Source organism: Semicossyphus pulcher, unplaced genomic scaffold, assembly GCF_022749685.1.
Source record: "Semicossyphus pulcher isolate SPU_LCO1_2020_fin unplaced genomic scaffold, fSemPul1.0.p SCAF_2, whole genome shotgun sequence".
NCBI classification, from domain to species: Eukaryota; Metazoa; Chordata; class Actinopteri; order Labriformes; family Labridae; genus Semicossyphus; species Semicossyphus pulcher.
This window is the reverse complement of record NW_027211693.1, coordinates 14,497,214-14,524,291: the sequence shown is the minus strand read 5'-3', so window position 1 is coordinate 14,524,291 and position 27,078 is coordinate 14,497,214. Positions and strand designations below refer to the sequence as shown.

General features: G+C 41.6%; 1 protein-coding gene across 2 annotated transcripts in view; it reads left to right on the top strand.

The window, feature by feature from the left end:
• The first annotated feature begins 502 nt into the window (after positions 1-502).
• Positions 503-27,078, top strand: part of glra4a (glycine receptor, alpha 4a) — a 51,977-nt gene continuing 25,401 nt past the window's right edge. For both annotated transcript variants that reach the window (XM_069669595.1, XM_069669596.1), the window contains exon 1: positions 503-685. In XM_069669595.1, coding sequence (XP_069525696.1) covers positions 618-685 — 68 coding nt within the window. In that variant the 5' untranslated portion in view covers positions 503-617. The remainder of the gene's footprint in view (positions 686-27,078) is intronic.

The following is a 27,078-nucleotide window of genomic DNA, read 5'->3' as shown; positions in this document are numbered from 1 at the left end:
TAGTGTTAGCCTACTCCAGACCTCCTCCTCCGATACTAACTCCTCCTTACTAAAAAGACATTTTTATTAGTGTTTCAGTTCGGCTTGGTCCATCACGCGAATCTATTCAACACTGCAATTAAACTCATCACTACAAGCATCATCCTGTCCATGCTATTTAAACCTAATTACGCATGAGGCATCAAAACAAACGCTACTGTTCCTTTAAATTTTTTCACGCCTTTTTAATTTTTTGGAGCGAGGGAGGAAAATACACGATTAAAAAAAAAACAGCAGGCGAAATCACGCTGTCACAGGAAAAAAAAACAGTCACTGAAACGCGATCCGTCACTCCCCTTCAAAACAAGCTCCAACCAACACTTTGAGTGACTGAGCGACCAGTGGAGTCCATGTGCCTGAAGCCGAGCGCCTGCTGTGTGGATGTGTGCAGCCCTCTGGACTTGGTGGGAGGGGGAGAAGTTTCCCCAAAGACAAGCTTGGATCACTGAGAGAGAGAGACGATGATGCCTTCCTCCTCCAGCCGAGTCTCACAAGCTGCTCACTGGATTTGCTGATTTCCCGAAATTATTTTTTTGCAAGTTATTCAGCGGGACTGAGGAGAGATTTTGAGTTAGAGGATGCTCCCACAGGTCATTTGGATTTTGTATGTCTTGTCTTTCTGCTTTTTCCAAGGAGGCTTTATCAGGTGAGGCGCACTTATATTAATTATTCTTTCTGTGTTGGTGCGACTTATTTTCTCTATAGAGCTTGACATTAACTTTTCGACCATTAGAAATGAATCATCTGTCATTTCATGTACTTTTTTACTTGATTTTTACGCAGCTCTCTTGATAATTAGCAATTGTTTTTATTTGTTATTGTCGAGGCGAAGAAAATGTTTTTTAACCTTCAAATAACTATCAATTTATCTGCTTTTGGTGCCATTTAATAAGACATAATTAAATCAGAAAATGCTCGTTACAAAGCGGCACATGCGAGCGCAACACGAGCGGACGTTGGAATGATTTTACCAAGAATAATCCAGCCTTTTACGCGCAGGGCAAGCTGAGATCTCGCGTCAAAAACTCTGAAATTCACAGTTTGATATCATGGTTGCAGTCTGTAAACTGGAAGCAGATGCAAATGTAGCAACAACTCGTAATGCAAACAACATACAATGGGGGGGAAAGTAATCAGATATCAGATCTTGTTGTCATTGTGCGCAGAGAAAACCTCTCCTGGTCGCAAACTACCTGTGGAATTCCTGCTTCTCTTGCAGCGCTGATAAAAGATGTAAAGCAGGCGTACTAGACATTTAGCTTGGGTGATATTTTCAGAAAAAGTGTTTGGCACATGTGCGAAGTGGATTCATTATTGTCAGATAAAGGGAGCAAGCTCCAGTCAGAGTGTGTTAGGTGTGTCTGGGGACAGAAAAAACACAAACACCTCCCTCTTCCCCTTTTTCTTTCTCTTACTCAGAGCTCCTTGTCTCCCTTCCTTCCTTCCTTCCTTCCTCCGCGCTCCCTCCTTCTTGGTGGCAAAACTTTTATTTGCAGTGAACACTTTCCTTATTTCATGCCCTGCCACCCTCAGGTGTGAGCGGAAGGGAATTAGGATCTGCATAATCCAGGAGCGGAACAGAACCGTGACTCCGTGAACCCAGGGGCGAGAAGAGCAGCTCTTAGCCTGGAGAGCAGTCAACTGACAGCACCTCCTCCAAGAAATTACATGCTCTTCTACCAGCCTATCTGCTTCTTGTAGGGAGGGAGTGCAAGGGAAGAGGAGGGGATCGAGAAGGGCAGGTATAAGAGACAGAATCTGGTAAAAGAGTGGGGGAGAGATGGAGGATGAAAATGGAAGTGGAGCAAACTGGGATGGAGAAAAATGCAAACAAGAAACTGAGAGGGTGATTCATTTAACTTGAGGCAGAAGGGAGATTAGTAAAGTGGAGGACAGGGCTGGGAGATGGAGAGAAATGGCTCGGATAGAAAAGAGGAGAGGAGATGGAAAGAGACAGAGAGAGAGGGGTGAGAGAAGGGGAGTGTTGTTAGAGATTTAAAAGGAGATTGTCATGTAGAATAGTGCACAAGCTGGATTGGTGAGATAGGTTTCAAATTCGACGCTCGACCACGAGAGGAAATGAGAAAGAGGAAGGAAAGGTGTAAATAGCAAAGTTAATATCACAGGCTGGGAGGGTGATGGCTGTGGGTTTGGGTGTGTGTGAAAGAAAGAGAGAACGTGTGTCACTTCAGGTGTGTTCAACTTGAATATAAGCTGGACAAGAAACAAAGAATCTGGTTTCTTTACCTTTTGTGACACCCAGCTTGGTTTCATGTGAAGTTTCTTGGCATTTTGTTAACGGACCTTTTAAGTAAAAAATATAAAACTAAAACTTTGGGCCATTTGCCCTTCAAAGTGGTCTTTTATAGCCACGGGGTTTGTTTTATGTCTTTCCTGACAGTGTGAGCAGCTTAATCGGTCGAAGTAGCTGTAATATTTTTTATTTCTTTTACATTTTCCCAGTTTACAGTTGCCTGCAGTAGCTTTTCTGTTGGGCTATATGCTCCTTTTCCTTTCCTTTTTTTCTTGGTTTACATTGTATTCCTTGTTGTTGTCAAGGGTAGGTGGCTACAAATTCTTATCATGGGGGAAATCCCTATTACCCATTACAATAAACACATAGGTGGTGTGTTTAAAAGGCAGGTAGACAAAATCCATGCATTACAAGGCTGCTTCAAGTCATTCTTTAGCTGAGTCTCAATTCAGGGGCTGCATCCTTTGAAGGACGCGGGCTACGTAGGATGAGTCATTAGTAGCCTGTGTAGACCTCTAAGGCCAAACTGGAATTAGATGGTCCGGTCTACGGAGGATTTCCAGTTTGTGTCACCAGCTGTTCCCACCTTTAACCTAGTGTCATCAAACTTCACTCCTGTTGCCTAGCAACAAGTAGTTAGCTGGTTATCGAGCTAATATACCTAACATCACATAACTTAACCTATTATATTTGTTAAGTTAATCTATTTCAAGGCCCCATTCATTATTTTAAACGTGTATTGCTAGCTATTCGACTGCATTAACACCAAAAACTTATACATTTTAAAGTCTATTTCTCAGCCGCTTGAGAGTCCGCCATCTCGTTTGAATTGTCGCGCAATGAATCTCAGGATACGTTGGGCCACAAAGACTCAATTCAGGGGCCGCATCCTTCAAAGGCTAAGGCCTACGGAGGATGCGTCATTCAAAGCCTGTGTCGACCGCAAAGGCCGAACTTAAACAAGACGATCAGGTCAACAGAGGATTTCCTGTTTGCACCACCAAGTGTTCCAGTCCTTGCATTACTCCTGCTGCCTAGCAACAGGTAGCTAGCTGGCTAATTAGCCAACATAACTAACGTCATGTAACTTAACCTATTATTTAAAGTTAATTTGTTTCAGGGTTCCTTTTGTCTCGCTTAGTTTTACGATTGAGTTGAAACCAAGTGTTTTCCTCGGCTGCGTAAGAGTCTGCCATCTTGTTTGAATTGGCGTGCAATGAATCTTTGGATATGTCGGGCCACAAAGGATGCACCCGATGGATCCGTTGTGGCCCAGGAAAAGGAGGAAGTGTTTGACGGCCGCATCTGTTGGAGCCTTTGAAATGGGACAGCCTTCAACGCGCCACTGTGACGCTATCGGCCTTGAAATACGTCCTTCATAGATGCAGCCCCTGATCTGGGACACAGCTTTTATGTCTGCGAGTAGTAGTCCATATTAGGTTAGTGTTTGCCTGCTGTTGACCAGTCTAACTTTCCATTTGCCACAGTTCCAGTTTGCTTCCTTAGCTGCTTAACTATGGGACTGTTTGTTGCCAATAAAGCTTTATACCGCTGTCACACCTGTGCTTTTCTGCTCTGAAAAGTGAAGAAAAAGCCGCATTAGAAACAACACACACACATGCATAGAAAGCTTTGTAGAGTGGCCTTGCCTGATCCAAATTAGCCATGCAAGAAGTTTGAGTAAAAGTCCCTCTGAAACTTACAGAAAAAAAAAACATTTGATGGCAGCTTCCAGTCAGTATGTTTTAGTTTGTAAGGTAATTCTACTGACAATATATAGTAAAGCAGTAGCTCAGTTATGGGATTAGAAAGACACACGACATTTCTGTAGTTAACTCTGATTTTCAAGCCCTCCCATCTGCTGTGGAGTGTCATTAACAGCAGAATTCCTGTTGTGCTGCATGTGTTCACAGCGGGGTCCCAAACAGCAGTTAGTCTGATTTTGTTTGTGATACACTGCTGCCTTAAGAACTGTACAGTAACTGTTGTGCACCGTATAAGGAGATGTTGCATCCGGCTCAAAATGACCTCATCATCATGTTTACATCACGACAGTGGACACACAAACTGTGCTAATGTACCCACGCCCTCTGCTCATCTGATGTGTGTGTGTGTGTTCGTCGGCAAATTGAGAGTGAAGCGTAGGGAATTGCATTGAAGAGAAGGGCAGAGAATCGCACCAAGGATCTCTGTTGCCCTTGCCTCTGGTCAGTGAGAGATCATGAGTCAGCTGTGGAAATATCAGAGAATAAGTCTTATCACTCGGTAGAGCTGGGTCCTGAAAGGCCTGGTTTTTGGGGGTCCACTAGATTGAGAGTTTGCGTATGTTCGTGAGAGATAGATTTGGAAGACGGCAAGTGCTTTCACTCTTAAAGTAAAGCCATTATCAACTTGAATTTGTTCATTAAAGTTATATCTTCTAGCAAGGAAAGTTATTTCCTACTTCACTGTAAAGAAACCTCACTTTATTGCAGAGAAATGTTCTGTTTCTCTTTTTGGTTTGGTTTCACTATGGGGAACTGTTTTAATGCACTGTCACTACACTGTTAAAGAATGTATTGAGGTTAGCATTACGGGTCCATTTGTTGTTTGGTGGCAGGTTTCTTGTATCCCCAATGGATGCCCAATTAAGATGATGTATATGCCACTGGGATACCATTGTAACTGCGTTTTTTGTAATACGAGACTCCGCTAAATAAATGATCCATTTTTAAACGGCAAATTTCAGAATTAAAGAACAAGCATTTCCAAACTCCAGTTTTTCACCAATCTCCAAAAATCTGTGTTCAAGGCTGAGAGCTCATTATTTTCAGTTTCAGATCCCTTCCTCTTGCAGCAGGACTCAACTTTTAATACGAACTTTGAAAGAAAGTTGGTAAGATTTTGAATAATAAGCCTTACTAGGGGTCCATATCGCCCAAAGCAGCTGCCTATAGCTGATATCAAGCATCACATCAGTGGTATCTCATAGCATAGCACTCAGGTTGCCTCCAGGTTAAGGGTTAAGCTTTTTCCAGCTACACCACTGTTAAGGAATTGCAAGTCAGAAGTTGTGATGTGCAGAGAGGGGTGAAAAGTTTGGTATTGGGTCTGGTCAGTGTGAAGGACAGTTGTCCTAAGAGACGTCATTTGGTATGAAACGTTATCCCCCAGTTTACTTTTTAGCTGAAGCAACTTCTCACTTTGAGCACTGAAGAGGAAATGGTTGTAGGGTTAGAGGGATATATGTAGCAGCAAAACTTTATTGGCTCAAGCTTAAAATAAAGCATGAAAGTGGAGGCTTACACGCTACATACACAGAGGTCTATATTCTGAAGCTCAAATCATCTTAATATGACACAATAAGGAGATCTTTCAAAGGGTGTTAAGTTCTGAGCTCTTTTACTGTGTGTTGAAATCACCCACCTAAAGGTTACAGCCTTCTGGACTTTCCTATTTGCTCAAATAATGGGCCAAGACAGTTTTCTTGACATTGAGTGGTAAAAATCATCTACTGTGGAGATATACAACTGCATTTCAAACATCAATCTAGCCATTAACATTATTTTACAAAGATAGTTTATATCAAGGGACGAGAGGACGGTGGGAAAATGGACCGTGCCTGTTAGCTGTGTCATACTATCCATATTTTTAATCCTCCTCAGAGTATAAACTGCTCTTTAATGAGAAGATTTGTTTGCAGTGAGTTGAAAGAGGGGAGTTGAAGCTACACATTCATCTTTATGTATGAACTGTCCATTTAGAGACAGAGCTAACTAAGAGTCTGCAAGCTAACTAGCTCAGGGAGCCTTTCCCCTTGAATTCGGATCGGAATGGTTGACAATTTTGAGAGCAAAGGGGTAAAGTGAAGGGCACAGTGGCCTACAGGGAAAATGAAAAAACCTTAGGCAGCAGCGGCATTGGCATCATTGTAGCCGGGTAGCATTTTGGCAGTTAGCGTCCCAGCTACAGCAAACTTCCACCTTGCCCTGAGAGTTGTCTAATGTTGAATTCATGTAGTGTAGAAGTAATTGGACACTGGTTTCCCAACGTGGTAAATTCTAACTCAAAAGGGACAGCAAAATTCACTACACGACTTGCAAAGTCGAGGTCATATTGCGCACGAAAGTTGGACAAGACACTTGGAAATATTAATGGGTAACATCCAGCAAAGTTCCTCTGATCAGTTTGAACCTTTGCTCTATGTTGTTACGCTAATACTTGAAACAGCTTTCAACAGGTAGTTAAAACACAACTATCTTTTATGTAGCATCCCTGTTGTTTCCACGTAACAACTGTTAGCTCATGAACACACTGAAGTCAGAAGAGTAACTCTAATTGTTTCCATTGTGCTTCATGCTACAGGCAATGTAAAGTGATTACGGGCTTTGTAAGGAGAAAGGTTAGAGGCAATATTTTAAAGACAAATACTTTGTAAAAGCCAGTATGTGCTTCAAATGTCCGACTCAAATGACTTGACGGGGTGTTTTCTGTCGCGAGCTTCTCTTAAAACTCTTGTTAAAACAGCAGAAAAACGCTGTTTTTGCTGGAAACACTTTGGAAAGAAAATAAATACAATTTAGCCAGTCCAAACTTCAAAAGCTCAGTTGTTGGGCGAGGACACAATCTTTCTGTGATAGCTTTTAATTAAATTCTGATGGTAGCCCCCGTCCCGGCTGGAATAGAAGTATCTGCAACAGCAAAGTAATATCTGCAGGCTAGTAAACAGTGGAGGGAAAGAGGAAAGCAAATATTGTGTGCTTTAATTTAAACGTTTCACATCCCACAAGGAGTTGAAAATGTGGTTTGTCCCTTATAAAGAAAATGAGCATGGGAAAAGCCGAGAATCAGAGAGGGCTGACAGACAAGCTTTGAATCTCCATGCAGGGTTTCATTTGTTAATTTGCTTTGTACACAGCGGAGTACTGTGAAAACCTTACCAACTGCACGTTACTGAGATGTAACCTTGACTTAGACTGTCACAGACAATTTTGGGGCTTTCTGATCCTTTCTGAAAAACACAGGAAATCCCCACACACTTGGCTGACACACAGACTAGAGCTGCGAGGAGTGCTGACGAAAAAAAAGGAAGCATGAAAGGAGGACAGATGGGATGTTTAAGTGAGTTAATGACTAAAAAATGAGCACCAAGCTGGAGACAAGAGTGGAACAGACGGTTTGCTCTCCACAGCCAGATCCGCCGTGAACAGTGGTGGTATACTTATCAATGAAATATGAAGACTGCAGATACAGAAAAATTAATCAGACGACAAACAAAAAGCTTATATTTCTGTGCTGATGAGCTTTGAATCCCGTTGAGGATCTGTGGAACATTTCATTTTAACTTCTCAAAAGAAAAACTTCAAAACAAGCCAAATTATTCTGCTCGGTCTCGGAGGAATGTGTGGATTTGTTGTATCTACAGCTCGTCCAATTTATTGCGTTGTAACCGTGTCTGCAGAGAGAAAAAGTCACCAAAAAACTACTGATTCAGCCCTAACAACAATTGGAGGAGAAATCTGGTCTGGGATCTAAGTTAGGAGACGGTTACAGATCCACTCTTAAGCCTCCAAATGGCTCACAGACTCATCTGGCCCGTCCCGGTAATTTCAAGCAGTTAATTTTTAGGGTTCAAAATCTGGGTGATTACGTCAAAACATTTCCAACGGGACCTGAACAGCCGACAGAAGAGAAAAGGGAGAGAAAGAAATGGAGCAGCTGTCTGTGTTTTCAAGCAACCGTAAACATTCTCGCCCTGAGGCTTACGTTAGCTAGAATGCTCCTGTTGACAGAAAACTAACAGGTACAAGCTTACCTCCAGCTCTCAAGAGAAGACAACCCATGTTAAGGCATCCCTGCAAACATTTTCTTATACAGACAAGCTTTCTGCTTTGGTTTGTTCTCACTGCAGAGCGTTACGACAGCAGGTTGTAGTCAGTCTGCTTCCCTGTGAGATCTGTGAGGTCGTACGAGGTCAAGTTAGGTTGTACGTACGGTAAATCTTAAGCATTACCTTTAGTGAGTGATGTTCCATTACATTGGTATCTTGTTATGTGTGCTTGTTTAGGATTAGAGAGAAGAACATCTTTGGCTCCATCACGCTCATAAAGCCTGGCCCTTAAGAGATATTGAAAATATGAGAGACCGCACACATGACGACAAATAATGACAGATTCAACAGAGTTGTTCCTATAGAGTGTGGAGAGCAACGATATGACCAAAACAGCACACCACACACCAACAGATTCCATTCACGAACAACCAGAGTCCCGACTCTCGAAACTGGAAATCCCGCAAAATCTCTCGTGATCAAAACGCAACTTTAGATTAAACAAACATGGCGGACAACGGGCAGGAAGAACTGGTGCTACGGATGAACTCGTGAGGACGGCATGAACATGTGCAGCCGACCGCTGGCTGTGGTTGTTGTGCTTCCCTCTTCAGTCAGCTTGCTTCCCAGTTGGCTATGGTTTTGTTCCATGTGACAATCCACAGAGTGTGTGCTCAAATGTCCTCGGGGTTCCCCCCACACTACAGGATATCGGAACGAGCAGATCAGGGCAAGTAAAATCACTCTTCACAAACCTCACACCACAGGAAAGTCGAGCAAGATAATATTTAGAATCATCATAAAATCAGGACTTTGCTTACTTTTGTCAGAAGGGGGGAAAAGGGCCCCAAATCAGCCTTACTATATTAGTAGTAGTACGTACCTGGCTTAAGAAAAACCTCAAATTTTTAAATCAATAAGGGTTTAAAACTTCTGTAGTCGGAGCATAGCCGAACGAACCTTCCTCCTGGTTATAAATATTAGTCATGACCAACTTTGAATGAAACAAGGTAGAGTTGAAGAGAACACTTTCTTGGCCACACAATGTTAAAGCCCTGACAACAAAGTAGCGTCTGACACAGATCTGCCCATTGCCTCAGTAGGCGTTAGATTTGTGTTTGGATATATGGTGGAGGTGACAGCTTACTGATGGTGTCTAGCATTAAGCCAGCGCCTTCAGTGTCAGGCTGACACCTCCGGCTGAGAGATGTGACTGATGGTTTTCTGCCCATTTCAATCACACTACGAATGACCTTTCTCCATTCCTGTTGCATGAAATGTGCAAAACAACCCCTTCCACCAGCTTAAGAAATAGTAATTTACCCTAATATTCTGATGCTGGAGGATAAACAGCAATTTTACCTGGATATATGCTAATACACTTTCTCTTTTCAAGGTTAAAAGCTCGAGTTTCAAAGCTATAATCATCAGCAGCTAAAAAAAATGTTGTTTTTCATCCTGGATTAGAAAAAGGGAGTCTCTCCCCGCCTTTTTTCATACCCTTACTAAACCATGTTTTTGTGACATGCCTTTGCTGCCAGCCCAAATCAAAACTTCCAATCCTCTGAATAATAAATGCATCATGAAGTGTAACTGATGAGCATCAGCTAGGGGTAAACTTTTAATCTGTGCAGCTGTGTGGCCAGCTAATTCGGAGCTGGAAGAGCATTAAAATGCAACATCGTCCATGGGTTCATCCAGGGAACCAGCAGAACCTCTCAGGCGTGCATTCACACAGGTTGAGATGAAATGTGTTTTTATGCTTCCTGCACATCACTCGGCTCACACACATGCCGGATAAAAAGCTGTGCCACAGGTAAAAGCAAGTAATGACTCGTGGCTACACATTTTTGCAGGCTGCAAACTGCAGTTCAAGTAGATTAAGTCCACGATTAAATGAAGAAACAGGGTAAGGAAAAGGAGGCAGTGTACATTTTTTATGGCAAAAGGCATCTAATTAAAGGTACAATATCTTAATATTAATTATGGATTAAGATATGAAGTGTTCAGGGTCACTCACCATCGGGACAATCACACAGAGATTTACAACCTGACTGCATGTACCCTCAGCTCTATAAGACGTTTCAGCTCGTCGTTTCGGTTTTATAGCCAGAAACTTTACAGCTGTTTTCAATGAAAACGCTCATTTAAATCAACTGTAAGCTACTTCTAACAATCACAATGCTACTTTTTTATATAGCAGACACTTTTGTCCAAAGCGACGTACATCTGAGACTCAAGTCCGCACTAAAACTGCAACCAAAACTATTGACTGGTGACCACAGTGGAGCCTTAAGGAGCACAAGCCAGATGTTTTTCTCAGAAGGTGGTGGAGACAAAAACAGAAATAGTGGAAGAGCGAATACTGTACTTGGACACGACTCAAAATGTTTCACCATAGCTGTGTCCCAATTCGGGAGCTGCATCCTTCGAAGGATGCATTTGAAGGTCGATTGCGTCACAGCGGCCCATTTCAAAGGCTCCTTCAGATGCAACCGACAAATGCGCAAGTCTTTTCCCAGGTGCGTCCTTTGTGGCCCAACGTATCCCAAGCCTCATTGTGCGCCAATTCAAACGAGATGGCGGCCGAGGAATACACTTTTAAATATAAAAGTTTTTGATTTCAACTCAATCGAATAGCTAGCGCTACAAATGTTAAAAATGACGAAAGGGGCCTTGAAATAAATGATCTTTTAAAAGATAGGTTAAGTTACGTGACATTATAATAGCCTGTTAGCCCGCTAGCTACCTGTTGCTAGTTTCTCATTTCACCATAGCAACACAGGCTACGAATGACTCATCCTCTGTAAACCGTGTCTTTCGAAGGATGCAGCCCCCGAAAAGAGATGCCACATAGTAACACAGGGTAAACACAGGGTTTAACTTTAAGCTGAATGTGCATGGACAAATATTTGCTAACCTATGAGGAAAGTCCCATAGTTTTTGCACAGGAAGCCTGTCTGTTGTACTGACAGTGGCCAGGCTCTATACTTAGACTTCCAGTTAAACACTTAAACACTTGCTTTATTCACAGGCTAGTCTGTCTAGAAGAAGAGCAAAGGCAGACAGAGCAGGAGGGGTCACTGCAGACGTACAGAGTTTAGTTTGCTTCGCTGGGGTTTTAAAACCACAGCTTTGCCGACAAAAATATCCACTTCCTTCTTTCAACGTCTTTCATTCCTTGCACGGATGAAACCAGGACGGCATACAATGCTAGTCTCATCACGATCAAGGTAACAAAATGTGTGACACAGTGGTAAGGTAATGCAATTATCTGGACCTCTCCACTCTTCTTCTCTGGCCCTGGCAGATTAAAATGGCCACTTATTGACTAGAGCAGCACTTTGGCTCAGAGGTTCACTGCTGTAGGTCATTATGTTCTCTGCAATTAGGAACATGAAGTGGGGGGACATTATGAAGCCCTCCATCATGTCATTATGTCTGCCCATACAGTCCATGCTGATTAGACTTCACTTTTGCGGGTTGAAGGAAAAGTGTGGCCTACGAAAACCAGACCTCATAATATATGGTTGAACAAAAAGAGACAGTGTGCAGTGGAGTTAAACTGAAGCTTGGCTTTATAATTGAATCAAAATCACATTAAATGAACCATTAGGAATGGCCATGCTGCAATCAATCAGTAATTACACAGGCGAGTAATTTATCAGCCATATACTGCAGGCTAAAGCTAACAGTAATAGAACATATTGTACTTATTAACCATTTACTCAAAGTGGAATTTACACCTTAACCAACCAATAGGCTTTAATTTTGGAAGCTAAATTGGTTCTAAACGGCCTGTATGCTATAGTACATGAGTGAATTGTTCTGATTAAGTATGTATAGAATACACAAATCACATGGGTGGACGTTTGGAAAAAATTGAGATCAAACATGAGCCAAGCTTTAAAGTTATAATCTCTGAGATCTCAGTTTCGTTCTCTTTGGCAGCAGCTATGGTGATAAACAGTAATTGCGGGAGCACACTTCCCAGATATCCAGACAGTGTCGCATGTGTGACGTCCACGGTTGGCTTCGGTTGTGACTCTTGATTTCCCTCGCTGACGGTCGCTTTCCTTTTTCGACTGTTTGCCTTCATCTGAGCATCCAATTTGTTTCTTTTTCTTTGGATTTTCACTTATTTTTGAAGTTGTATCTGTAGTCATCCATCTTTTCTTTGTTTGTTCAGCCATAGTAGATTACTGTTTACTCGCAACTCTTGCAGAGACCGGAAAAGCAGCCGCTTAGCTCCGCCTACCCTCTCTGGCAGACCAACCACTGATTTTTTTCCACGAACGTCACTACAGACAGCCAGTCAGTAATACTGCAAATGCAAAGGCTTTCATCAGTGGGCCATAGGCTCAATCACCATTGTGTTACCTCATTCGGCGAGTGACTTAACAGACATTTATTTACATGAAAATCTTGATTATCACTTTAACTCATCAACACCCTCTTCTTTTTTGGGTTTTCTTTATAAATTAAAAACTAAAAGGACTTTTTTATTTTTTAAATATTAGCCTTTTGCAATGAAACAGGCCTTGACATTTCCAAGGATTTCTCTCTAATTTCTGGACTGCTCTGGGGGTTCATGTAGTGTTTAGATGTTATTTATTCACATGAGAATTTGATTTGTTTTATTTCACAGTAGGTTATTCTTCTTCGAACATGCTCCCATACATTTTATTTATTCAGTTTTCCCATGATAACGAGTTATTTCCTTGAGATCTCGTTATCTCAAGATAACAACGCTGCACCACTTTAACGTCGGATGATCATAACTTGTCTCCCCACAGTTGCAAAGGCATAAAACAAACAGGCCTAACTTATCTCATTAGTGTGGGCAATGGCAGCATGGCATGTCCTGGTCTGTGATATCACAGTGACCAGCCTGTTGTTCTGTTTTCGCCAGAAAATTGTACCGTTATCACGAGAAAACGAGTCGAGATTTCAGAAAACTTAATAAATAAAATGTATGGATGCATGTCCACTTTGGGCTTCCGTACAATTTAACTAAATGCCAGATGAGTCTTTTCTTTCAATTCAAACATCTCATATTCATTTTCATGCTACTTGTTATAGTACCAGCAGTGCGTCAAAGTTCTTCATGTTGCTCGTAACCAACTTCGAGTTGAATAAAAAGATCTTTTCTCAGACCATTACCTTGTTTTGCAATTTGGCACTCGAAAATAAAGGCTCACTGAATAAAAAAGCCTCTGTTTAGTTCATGTAAACACTCAGACTCCACATAGTAACACCCAGGTCTCTCATAAAAGGACGCAGACGCTTGGCTGCAATAAAAATAAAAGCCTAAGCAACAAACAAATAGTCCCTCTTCCTCCATTTTACTCCAGCCGACACACATGAGCAGTGAAGCAGAATTTGTCGGGGCGGTAAAGGGTGCAGAGAGGGTTGTTGGGGGAGATTACATTTGTGTTCGTAAAATAACACAGTGGCCTCTCCTCTCCAGGAGCGTGAAAGGAGAGTGGTCCATGTTGGATACAATGCAGGAGGCCGTATTCCTCTACACACTGAATGAATTAGTGTCGGATGTTTGGACACAACTGTCACAATCTATGGAAACAACCTAATTGCATGCCCAAAACCTAATCACAGTTTCACACCAGCAAGTAAACAGGTGCATGGATGTGCATGGGTTGCTTTGTATATGTGGGAGAGTAGTTTTCTTTATCGACATTGTAGCAGCAAGAGATCCAGTATTGCTTTCCAATAATTCCTTTCCGCAGAAATATCACCTGACGTTGATGTTTCGATATAAGTGGGCTGCATGCCATAAGTGACCCGCAGGTGACTCTCTTTATACACAGTACATAAAGCTGCTTCAAGGGTAAAGCACCACAGATCATGTCCATCCACAAATCCCTTCCCCTCCGACCTTTGGATCACGGTCAGACTTTACTCCTCACATTAGTGAGATGACTAGCTGTCCTTGACAGGTGAAGAGCAGTCTTAATGACATTATAAGCTAAATAAAAGAGTTTTTCTTAAGAGATCGCAACATTTTAAGCTTTAAATCCATGCTAAGCCCATGGATATTTTAGGTTGCAATGTTACACAAGCTGTGTCTCTATTCAGGGGCTGCATCCTTCATAGCTTGAGTCATTTGTAGCCTGTGTAGACCGGGCCGAACTGAAAGGAGACGGTCTGCTCTACGGAGGATTTCCTGTTTGCGTCACCAGCTGTTGCCCGCCCTTATTCTTGTGTCACAAAGCACCGCTCCTGTTGCCTAGCAACAGGTAGCTGGCTAACCAGCTAACATTAGGCCATGTAACCTATTATTTTAAATAACAAGGCCCCTAACATTTTTAGCTAGTTGATTAAGTTCAAACCAAAAACTTTGACATTTAAAAGTGTATTCCTCGTCCGTTTAAGAGTCTGCCTTCCTGTCTGAATTGGTGCGCAGTGAATCTTGGGATACGTTGGGCCACAAAGGATGAACTTGATGGATCGTTCGTGGCCCGGATGCATTTGCGGGCCGCATCTGAAAGAGCCTTCAAAATGGGACGCAAATGGCCTTGAAATGCATCCTTTGAAGGATGCAGCCCCTGAGTTGGGACACAGCTACAGCATCATAGAGAGGAGGATTAGGATGCAGCTTTGACTACAACTGTACCAGGGGGTGTGCTGTCTTACACCTAACTGTCATTTAAGCAGAAAAAAACTGTCCTAGAACCAAGTTAGCCTCAGTGTGGACATATCGTTCAACATAGTTCTGTTAAAGCTTTTGAAAAAGCCTTGTGAGATTCTTTCTATACAAAGCACATTGCTGGCCTTTTATGCTTTTATTTAGAAAGACAGAGGACAGTGGATAGTGTCAGAAACAGGGGAAGAGAGTGGGGATGACAAGTGGCAAAGGGCCGAACCTGAGGCCGCCGCAACTAGGACTGTAGCATCTGTACATGGGACGTGCGATTTTACCGCAGAGCTAAACTGGGCGCCATTTGCAGGTTATGTGTTCTTGCTGCTGTGCTTTTCTCTTGCATATGCAGTTAATAGCCAGTAATGAACGCGTCCAACACGTGAGCGAATGTTTGGCACAAAAGCATACAGTCTACTTTGCACCCCTTTTAATTAGATGTGTGGAGAAAGGATACAAAGCGTATTAGCAGCATGTCAGGCTTTGCACAAAATGTCAAGTTCCAGTCTCTGTGATAAATATGGCTCAGGCTACTTTGAGAGTGTGTGAGTCTATTAGATCGTATCCTGAGCCTTTAATTAACTCTTCCCCCCATTCTTGATTCAATCAATGGCCTGACGGGCATTTGTCTCCTTCCCTGAAAGGACAGATAGACTTTAGGTGTGGAAATCATGATAGCAGGGCCAGGCTGATAATCATTATCTTTATCACTTTATTAATTAACTGATGCATTGAATTGTCATAGTTATAGTCATTTTTAAAAGGCCAAAAGCAGGCTTAAACTCTCACGCTTTACATGGAAATATAACCCCCAGGCATGCAGGTCCTTTCAGGCTCTGATGTAGCTGCAGGTGAACTCCAGGGAGTAAAAGTAGAGGCTTGATAAACTGATGTATCCATATAATAGTGCAGACTACTGTACATGTTACAAATGTTACAAGGAACTTATGCGTTGAGGTCACCGTAAAACTCAATAAAAGTCTTTGCTGGCTAAAAGGCTGAAACGGTCATTTCAAGGTAATCCAGCCAATATTTCTAAGCTTAATTACGTCAGTTTTTTTAAAGTCACATTGACATTGGGTATAATTTTCAGACGCCCCGGTCACGTAAAATGTGTCCTGACATTCAGCCACAACACGAACGTCTGGTTTTTACTCAAAGGATGTGATTTTATGGTGTTTTTCTAGCTGGTGACTCACACGGTTAGTCATGCATGGCCATACTTTGTTCAAGATTATCTCGGGCAACACAGAGCGTCCTAAGCATCCGTAACAGGGCTGCAGACACATCTCTTTATCATGTCGAACAGACACTGTGTGAGTCCAGACTGTATTCTCTCTCTCAATTTGGTGCTAGGCCACAGAGACTCCCAGCATTTGTCTGTGTGTCCCCACGTGACGCCCACATTGTGTCCTGATATAGTGTGTCAAATCCTGGGGTTGTCTTTGGAGGAGAAATGTTTGATTTTCAATAAATGGGTGGCCTTTTTTGTCAATTGTGTACGAGAATCTGCAAATGCATGCTCGGATTTGCCAATGTGTTGCAGAGTAATCTCTAATTGGGGTTAAGATTTGGATATACAGAATCAGAAAACAATTACAACTCGATGTTAACGGCCCTTTAAAAGCTGCCATTGCTTTTTGAGACACATTTGGACTTAATGATAGCAAGAAACAAGGCTGATGCACTACACATGTCTATATTTAAACCTGTCCTTGAAAGTAAGTCAGAGCTGTTACTTTGAAATGTCGGGGAACAAATTCGACTCCAAGTTTCAAACTGGTTTTGCATAATGTGCTGATGTAGGCTGTAGTACCAGCTTGTCGAACAAATTCATACATTAAACAGCAGTGCAACCTGTTCATGAAGATTATTTTTCTGAATGTTTGTCCCAGTGTAGCTCTGTTTGAAATAGTGCCTCAAAATTTAGGATGAAATCATGATGTTTAAATATCATAACACCACAGTTCTTTCCAACCAAGTAATCTGATTGGATAAGAGGCATTCCATGAGTGGCGATAGACAGTACATCACTGGGACTATTCACTCTGCGGATCACCCCGCCTCAGCCAGGTTTTCTAAATACTGTTATTAAAAGGAGCGATTCGCCCGGAAAAAGCCGCTGTCACTCAAAGCTGGTGTTCTCGATAGAAGCAATATCTGAAATTAGCGCCATAGCTGCGGAGAAAGTTGTACAAACAGCTTGTGGTTTCGCCCATTCAACATTCCTACAACGCCCAGCGTGCATTGTGCCCCTCCCTCTGAAAGGAACGGCCCAGCGAGAGATGCTGGAGTGAAACACTACAGTTTCACTGCATGCATTTGATCAGAGCGATGCAGAATCAGAAATATGACCAAAATATACCGGTGGATCGTCTAAAAATGTACGTATCTACAGACTACATTTCAAACCTGATGATTTTGAACGAGACATGACATCGGAGGTGGGCGTCCTAGATTGAGGAAGTATAGTTTAGCAAGCTCCCCGGCCTCCGCCACATGATGTGTTTTATGTAGTCAGGTGGAGGCTTTCCAGGGCCCATTGGAGAAGTGGATAGCGTCCTCCAAAGGCACAGCGTGAAACCATAATGCCCGACATAATGGCATTAGCTCCCCAAAATAGCATGATAGGACTGAGGTTGAAAATCAGCGATCTGGCCCTTTAATGATACAGGAGATAGCTATATTTAGATTGATCAAGCTGGTACCTTTGAATCACACAGCAGACTCTTATTTCACTGGTTGATGAAACATTAAAACAAACAGATAAATGTACTTGATAACAAACAGCTGATCTGTGGTCACCTGTAGACACTGAATGCAGGACAATGTTTGGGTTGCTTGGCAACAAAAGTCCAGTTTCAGTTAAGTTGTGGAACTAGTTGAGTTGGTGGAGCAAAAACAATCTGTTGTTGAGTATCACTTTTGTACTACTACTTGCCGCTGGTATAATTGTTGTCTAAAAGCAATATCACACTCAAGGTCGTGATGATGTACTGACTATCAGCACGGCTGTGATTATCTGGGATTATCTACGACTGAATCACAGCCGCGATGATGTTCAGTACATCACTCCCTCTCATGTCATATTGCTAAAACATCAGTGAAATGTTGGCTCAAATGTAAATTTGAAAGATCAAATACATCACTCATATATTATGACTAAAAATGTAGTTTATAAACCTGCCTTTGATTGAGAGTGCACACATCGCTTAATAAAACAATGTTGTACTATAAGGTTTCGTCTCATCGGCCCACCTTATCATATAACCGACAGCTTTCTATAGGACTGTATGCCTGACCTGAAGTATGCATGAGATTCACACATTCGTCTTTCATAAATACTAGATTAAACGTGGGAAACATGGTATATATGGTTTATGTGTGTAGGCCTACATATTATTGCACGTGGCCCAGAACAGCTACTTAGGGGATCTTGAGGTGAAAATGTTCTCTGAACTGCTGCTTTACAAGGTCAACAACTCCACATTTAAACATCTTACAGAGTATCGACAGCACCCAAAGGATTCAGCTGTGATTTCAGCTGAATAGCATCTGAGGATTAGGCCCTCCTTTTCTCTGATTCACTCTGTCAGCATCTTTTTCGGCTTCTATCATAAAAAAAAAAAAAAATTCTGACAACTACTTTTTATTTTACCACTGCAGTAAAAAATGTAGGGAGACACTATCCACTCATTAGGAATTTATTTCCCCTCGGATAGCAAGTAACTTCTGTTGGTTAAAGTGAGCTTATAGACACTTTTTTGCTGACTACTTGCTGGAAACATAAGGACACAAACAACCCATAAAATCATCTCATATCTAATATCATCATTTATTTATTTAAATCCTCAGGAAACACTTTGAGGGAGAACTTTCATTTGAGATTGTACCGAGGTACAGATGACATTACAGTAGGCGTAAAAAAAAATGTTGGGAAGTGTAGTAAACGCAGAATACATGACGGAAACAAGGCAGTGTTTAAATCAGTCTCGGACATGCTTGGACTCGATCATTTCAGACAGAGTTGCTTAACTGTAAATGTTCTGCACTTTTTTAAACATTAAACATAATGCAAATTTTAAGGAACCACCTGGGAAGACGTTTGGGACAAAATTGTTCAATTCCAAAGCACTGTTTGCCGTCTATTGGAGAACACGTTTGCTTGTGTTTGCTGTTGAATATTTAAAGAGCTACATTTGGGTTCTTTGGTGCTCAGGAGGTGGAAAGTTTCACGGACTAAAAAAAAGAATCTTCACCTGTTAACATCAAAGGGTTGTTGCCATGTGTTAGTTTAAAAGAATTAAATTTACATGAAACATTTGATGATTTGGCCAATAGTTTTATCTGCTTTTAGAGCTGATCAATGACTGCTGTATCTGTCTGCAGCCGGATAATTGCAAAAACAGCATGGCATTTTATGGTAGGAAACAAAACCGTGTATAGTAAATACCTCCTTGTGAGGATCATTCCTTCAATAATGTTCTTTGTTGTGTAGTTGATATTACTTTTATCATCTGCTCAGCAATTCTGATTGTACATTACTTGCCAAAAACGATGAAAGCAGCAAAAATTACAAATTAATTATGGGACTTGGTTACGCACAGTTGCAATAACATTTATCTTGATTAAAGTGGTATTCACATGGGTAATCGCCTTGCCTACAAAACTGTCGCAATGCAGTGCATCTTTGCGGAATATTCCCTTACTCATCTTTTATTGGCCAGAAATGCACCAGAACAACTACCTAACCCAAAATGTCCTCCTACAGTCCTCATCAAAGAGTCATACCTAACTTCTTTCTCTCTTCTCCTTTAGACATCATTAAATTTTGCATCACTAGCATGTTTAAAATGAGTAACTAGCATCTCACGAAGCGTTGTAAGGCCTCCTCCTGTGTGGGAGTGATTCAGAAAGTCCCCAGGAGACCCAGCTCCACGGTGGTTTTGTCATGAGGCTGTTGGTTCCAGCCAGCAGCCTGATTGTGCGAAACCGGTCAGTGGATATGCCCACAACTTCCTTCGTCTTCGTCCACATGTCAGAAATATGGGTCATATAGAGTGCAGTGCCTGTCTTTGTGTGTGCATTTTTCAGATTGACAGCAAAACCCCGGTAGCTTTCTATTGTTTGGTTTCAAGCACAGGTGGACCATAACTGGGGCGAAGCGCACACTGACTCACCTCTGGCCTTTGGCTCTCACATGTCGTTGTTAATGCAGTATCTGCTATGATGCCATGATCCCTGGGGCAAGATGAGAAAAGCACCAATCCTTACTTCTTCCATTAGCAGCAACATTAAGCAGTTAATAACCAAGAAACCAAAAGCTAACACCATATATAGAGGGGGAAAGCTGCGTTGCATAAGCCACTTAAAGTCTTTAGCAAACGGCTAATAGAAGGAAAAGATGATGATAGCAGTAAACGACCTACAGGTAACAGGAAAACAAGCATATGCGATCAGAGGATGTGATTTACACAGTGAATTACGGCAGCTGACACCTCTATCCATATTTATACGGCTGCATGTTGCAAATGGAGGACATTAATCATCACAGTCAAGCAGACTACAGCATCTAATTACATGTTTGGTGTACACACACTGTTGTCTGCCTCTGTATGAATCCAGCTGGAGTGATTTCCCAGTGGCCTTTAAAACTAAATCAGGATGGGAGGGGTAGGGGGGGATGCGGAGCCCAACATGTGGAGAGCTGGTGAAACCCTCGTTATGGATATACTGAAAATTCAACTGCACACACGCTGTAGTGCTTCGTTATAGCATGCAATTACCATCCCAGTCTGGTGGCATCAGGAAATCCAATCTTACCCCTCTAATCACTGCATTTCATTACCTTGACTACAGTACATGGAGAAGATGAGAGTGACAAACATCCTGCTTTGATCATAGTTTTGATACCTCCTGCATGTGAACACAGCCGTTAAGCTTACAGCACGGTTCATAATGATAGCATAAATTGGCAGGTTTGCATCAGGACCGATAGCTTTAATTGGAGTTCTGATACCGATTCCAGAACCAGAAATGTGTTTTTGACGCTGCCCAAAATGTCGGCTCGGGCATCAGCAAGTCTGTGCACCGATACAATACCATAATTTAACTTACCTGGAAATCTTTTCTTTGTCCCTCCAAAACAGGCAGCACTGTGCTGCAATCATGTATGTGTTGTGGCTGCCACTGGTAACGACTGTTTTAGAGCAGCAAAGAAGAACAGAGGATGCAAAGTTTGGCCATGTTTACACGTACACAAGTATTTTTCAAATCTTTTTCTCTTCCATTTTGGGTCACTGAAAACGGATCTTTTGTAAAACTCCGGATAGGGTAAAGACTTTTAGAAACTCCGTTGTAGGCGGGGTTAACGGCGTTCTTGGCTTGTGACTTCAGGCTCTGCGGCGTTATGTCCTTTGTGAGGCGTCACAAATGACTCAACAATCCTTGCAAAATGACGGACGTGACATAAACAGTGATGCTTCTAACCTTAACAGGACTTTTTACATGTTTACACATGTACAGTTACTCGTCCACTATATTGAGGAACAGAGGCGTCGGGACGAACTACAGAGGTCACTTCTTCACATTCCAGTGTGATATTATGGAATAACTCCACTTCGCTATCAGTCCACAGATGTGATTCCCCCTTCCTCAATGGCCATTGCAGCCCGCGAGATAGTCTTCCGGTAATAGATTTTTTCAGACTTTTGATTGGCCGCAATTTTCTTTTTCTCCTTGGCATGACTGGGTTATATCGCCGCCTGTTGGTTTGGCTTTCTCATGACAGTGTTTCTGTTATGTTTTCGCGTTTTTGTTTGGACAGGCTTTCTTTTATAACCGTGCTTGTGTGGACGGGTTTTCTCTTTTGGAAACCAAGGAGGAAAAACTACCTATAAAAATACCTGTGTATGTGTAGACATGGCCTCAGTCAGAGCTACACAGAGAAAAGTAGTGTCACATTAAAAAAAAAAGGATGTTTCTCAGATGTTTCTTCGGACACAGCAGGTCTGGAGAGCTGTGAGCCTAGCTGCTGCTAAATGTTAGCTAGGAGCTATAAGCCCAGTTTGTTTTTTGGTTAGTATTTCTCTATTGTTCATTGTGCCTGAGGTTTATGAGAGATATGCAAAGGTTGGCTGTATTTACATAAACATAGATCAGCTGCATTTTGTGTTTAATCCACGAAGGAAAGAAAGGAACTATTATTTTAGCACATTCCGTTGCCCAGAAACATTACAAAACCTAAAGCTTATGCTGTGAGGAGCTGTATCTACTGTATGAGGATAAAGCCCCAGTTCATCTCAAGCCCCTAAGCAGACACATCAAAGCAATCTTTTCCAGTCAGTATAGTTCCTTCTCACTATCAGAAATCTGGCTGGCTCCGTCTCAAAAGAGACTGACAGCAGGCAATCCGTGCAGATATCAGATCTTAGATGTCGAGAAGGTGGCTTGAATACAGAGAGGCTCAAAGAGACAGAGGGAGGATGGGCTGGTCTGAGGAAGCTCTATGATGGATTCATCTCCCTTGAGGGGAAAGGTCAGTTCCCCGGGTTTATCTCCGAGATTACCATTTAAACTGCCGTAGATAGAAACCTTGTCTTTCTTTGATTAAGCTTTGGGGAGAACTAACAGGAGGTAAATGCTTTACAATTAATTTGGCAGTTAGAAGCATATTTTCCCTTCAAAGTTTAATGCTAATTGTTAGTGGGAATGGGGGCTGTCTTGTAACGGTTATGGTTGAATCACAATTGACTCAAATGTCAATGATGTCTGTAGTTTTTAGCAAAGAATATACATTTAATACCATGTGTAGTGTCATATAAGTGCACATTTAACAGGGACAAAGGTTAACCAGAGCCTCTCTAAAGATAGCTATGGTTAGCAAGACTTTTCTTCTCTAGTAACTAAGCTAGTCAGCCATTATGAGCCAGGCTAAACTGAATTAGCCCAAAGAAACCAGCCTTCTCCCAACTTCACTTCAGAAGACTAGAACAGGGAAGGGACAATAATGTATTAAAATAATGTTCAGTCTCCTTGCTGGTTTTCCAGAGACATTCAGAGTCATTCATGCTACCGATTTAGCTGTTAGCGGTGTCATTAGCCGACTGCTAACTCCGTAAAATGTAGCCTATATTTTAAGGCTCATTATTAAGGTTATATCTCTGTATTTACAGTGTTTATAATGTTTCTGATTATATTTTATTTAGAAGTAGCCCTCGAAGTATGTATTTATAATTCAATTGATCATAAAAACTTGCAACTACTAGTCGACAAGGAAAATCTTTAGTAGCGGGCAGCCCTGTCTTTGTGGGTCTATGAGACATCTAAATTCAGTTCCTCATATTCCAAAGTTTTAAATGTAAGAATATTTTCAAAGATGAGCTCAAAACAGAACTTTGCTGGATAATGTGTGTAGGCTGAACAGTTCATTCTGTCGTGACACTTTGACAGCAGATGTAGCAATTAGGAGTTGGAGAGAATGTAGGACCGTTTTGAACACGCAGTTTTCAGCAGAAGATAAAAGAGTGAAGTCACAAATAGAAGGAAGTTACTGTATATTTCACACAAAATGTGAATTCTGAGTCAGTAGACTAGAATGTATCAGAGTGTTGAAGATTAGTTAAGGCTGCATGGGAAAAGCCTGGGGTGGTAGTTGGAGTTCAGTGTGGTAGAAACAGGCCATCATGAACAGAAATCTGTCAAGCTGCAGCTCATTGTGCCTCTGTCTGCACTATGGTACAAGCCTAGAAACATAATTTCTGCCGGGGTACTCCGGAGATGTCAAGCTTCACTCCCACAAGATTAAAGATTACATTACAAATTAACACACATGAGCGATGGCACCGAGTTGAGATTGACTCTTGGTTAGCTTGGATTAGTCCAGATCATTAAACCCTGGGGTTTGCTTTCAGGCAGCTAAATATACTTTAACAAGCAGCGGATTGTACCAGTAGAATGAACTCATGGCTGGAGTATTTAGTACAAAACAAATGATCAAAGATAATACTAGAAGTAGTTCAAAGTTAGGGATGGGAGTGAAAGCAAAGCCATAAACACCAAGATGGGAATAAGTCATCTGCTACTATTTAAAGTATGTTTAATCTGCCAACTTTGTTCTTCCATTCTCTCAGCATCTCTCTCAACATATATCAAGGTGTATGAAAATAATGATTGCTGGCTCAACACAATGTATAACCCATGTTTTGTGTACACACCTTTAATTTTCGAATGAGCTGTTGGGCATCGGCTGGAGAGTTCATCTCTATAATAATAAAGCATCAGCTCACGCTACATATTCATAATTTAGAATTGAATTCATAGCTTTGTGAACAAATAGGGCTAACGTTGCATGTATGCTAACTGCTAACCATAACATAGTAAGCAAAGCGTTTTCTAACTTACCACTGAAATGATGAATTTTCAGATAGCAGGACTCCCCCTCTAATGACATGATAGATAGGCCACGCCCCCACAGTCTTGAGAAAATAAGCAGTTTTTTTTATTAACTTTTATTGTCACTCTGATTTTTGTGGCTATTTCAAGCCAAATTTCCAGAAGTTGTAAACAATATCATTACTCACAACATAAGACAGACCAATGTATTGTTAGACTTGTGTTTGATTTATTGATAAAAGGAGTATTGACTGTCGCTCATTGTCTTTTTGATTTGTGGACCGTAACAGTCTTTTGTTCATCAACCTCCTCCTGCATAATGGTGCATATTTAATCTATACATGGAGGCCATCTGCAACAATGAACTGTCTAAAAAATTCAGGAGTAATTTCAAATCCATCTTATATTTTATGTACTGTAGATAGAATATGCATGCATGCCCTGTGGGTTTCCCCCATTACATCAGAAACCCAATGGAACCATGTCTAGTAATCTGCCTTGCAAAAGAGACCTCTGCACTGAATGCTTAATCTGCACTTAATCTTTCAGTTCATCATTTCAAGTTTTACATTCTCTGGGTTGTCCTAGCTGGACATCTAGATCTAGTATACTCTTAAATGGCATCCATGCTCAGTGATAAAGCTTAGCTTTGTCTACAACTACGCTTCCATACCTGGAGGTCTCACCGTAAAGGAGTGGCAGTGGTCATGTCATTGAAGATAAATGTGCAAGGGTAAATTGCAATGTGCTCCAAATCCCATTCACCATTGAGGCTATTGATCAAACAGGGACAGCGGTAGCCATGGGCCATCATATACAGCAGTGTGAAGACAGCAGCTACACAGGTCATTAAAGACAAAAAAAAATGACATGTCTTTGTATTACCATAAAGCGCGCTGTGACTGGATGTAGTTTAATAAAAGGCATGTATGGTTTGGTGGAAAGTTGTGTTGATTGTCTTGTCAGCGTTAGAGCTCCTCTATAAGAACAATACCTGCGACTAAAGTGGACATCAAAGGCAATTTGACAAGTAAGAAATTAGAGCAATGAGAAGATGACTTGCAGACAAAATGCTTCCCGTTTTAAAGTAACAACCAGTCTTGTGGTTTTCACTTACTGTTTATTAATGTACATCTAACAGCAACAATTAAAGATTTATGCCTGTCCATATTTGTAGGATAAACTCCGGCTTTGTGTTGTAAGAAAAAAAGAGGAAGCAGGGAATTTTGCAGCTGTAAGGAAATGTTGGGTCTCTCACTGACCTCGCCTTCCTACAGCCCCCTCCCCAGTCCATTTATGTCCTCATACATTTGAGCTTTATGTACGGTACACAGACTGACAGCTCTAGTTTTTTTCCCCTTTTACTGTAAGGGTATAGCAATGTGTTCCTTGTATCTAAATGATGCAGCACACTGGAAACGGGTACCATGTCTACAGTTATCCTGCCTTTCAGTCCTTGACTAAGCTGTCTGGTCAATGAAATTCAATATAAGTGGCCGAGGATGTTGTTGTTTCCAAATGTTAATGGAATGGTTAAAATTGGTGAACACGATCAATTTACCCACTTTTCAACTTGATATGAAACAAGGAACTGAACGCCTCAGACATTAGCTCCAACAGTCCAGCATCCTTAGGGATTGTATTTATACCGAATGGTTCTAAATACAAATCACGGTTTAAAATGCAGGGCCAACAGTCAATGTCAATGCAGGAAGTAGCGTTGTCCTTTATTTTATGATGTTATGACAGAAAAGGTGGTTTGTCTATGCCCTCTGTAAGGACACACACAAGTGTTTTATGATCTGACATCTATGGGTAGGACAACATAATTTGTTGGTGCCTAATAAAATGAATCCATTTCATAATCTGCTATAGTTAAGCCAGGTTAGGTTAAGGCAGTAAAACAGCTTCAGGTAAATGGGGTTTTTGTTTAAAGTACGCAGTTCAGTTGAGGGAAACCAATGTAAGTTTTGATGACTTTCAAGTGACATTATTTGTCCTTGTCGGGAGAGATTGTGGTCATAATTTTGTAGAAAGACAATGTTAAGTGTTAGTCCTTTCTGTCCTTTTCCATTAATGACGCATCACTTCCTTTTTTTGACCAAAGGCAAAATCATCCATTCAGAAGGCGGTGGTGTGAAAACCCACATAACACTTATAATGTTGGGAACATGTTGGCTATATCAGATACATAAGCTGTTAGCTTTCCTATAACATATGGTGTGTTAGGTTGGGTTTTGGCACAAAAACTCTATGGTTAAGGTTAGGAAAAAGAACAAGGGGTAGGGTCAAACATTTATTTTGGGTTGGGACTTATGGTGCGTTCCATTTACCTCGGAACTGGGAATCATGTCACACCCGAGTTGATCGCGTTCCAGTGTAGTCTATGGTTCCCGTACAACAAGTCAACTACGGAACAAATATGAGGTCCACAACATGTCCACAGATAGAAGTTGGACAGTACTGTGAGTACAGCTGATTTAATGAGACAAAAAATAGGACAGAAGTGATAATAAACAGTTAATACTACAGCTTTCATTTACTGTTGATGCACGGAGATATGAGGTCGGGGTTGGTGAGGTTCCTCCGACTTTCCGAGTCGGAAATCCGACCTCAGGGGGGAAATCGGAAATTCCGACTTCCGAGTACAAATGGAACGCACCATTAAACCCAGGTCTAATGGTTGAAGGTCATGTGTTTTTTGGCCTATCGACTGCCACTGAATCCAACCCCAGGTTGGAGTTAACGGTCTTTCCAGTGTGTCACTTAGAGCACTTTCTTTGAGTTTCTAATATTGAAGCAGAGCGGTTTGTACTGGAGGTAGTTAAAAGCCCTGCACATCTCATGGAGACGCTGAAGAGTACCTTGTGCTGTGTGAGATGCTGAGCATCACGACAAAGCGTCAGCACAATCTCAGCACAGTTT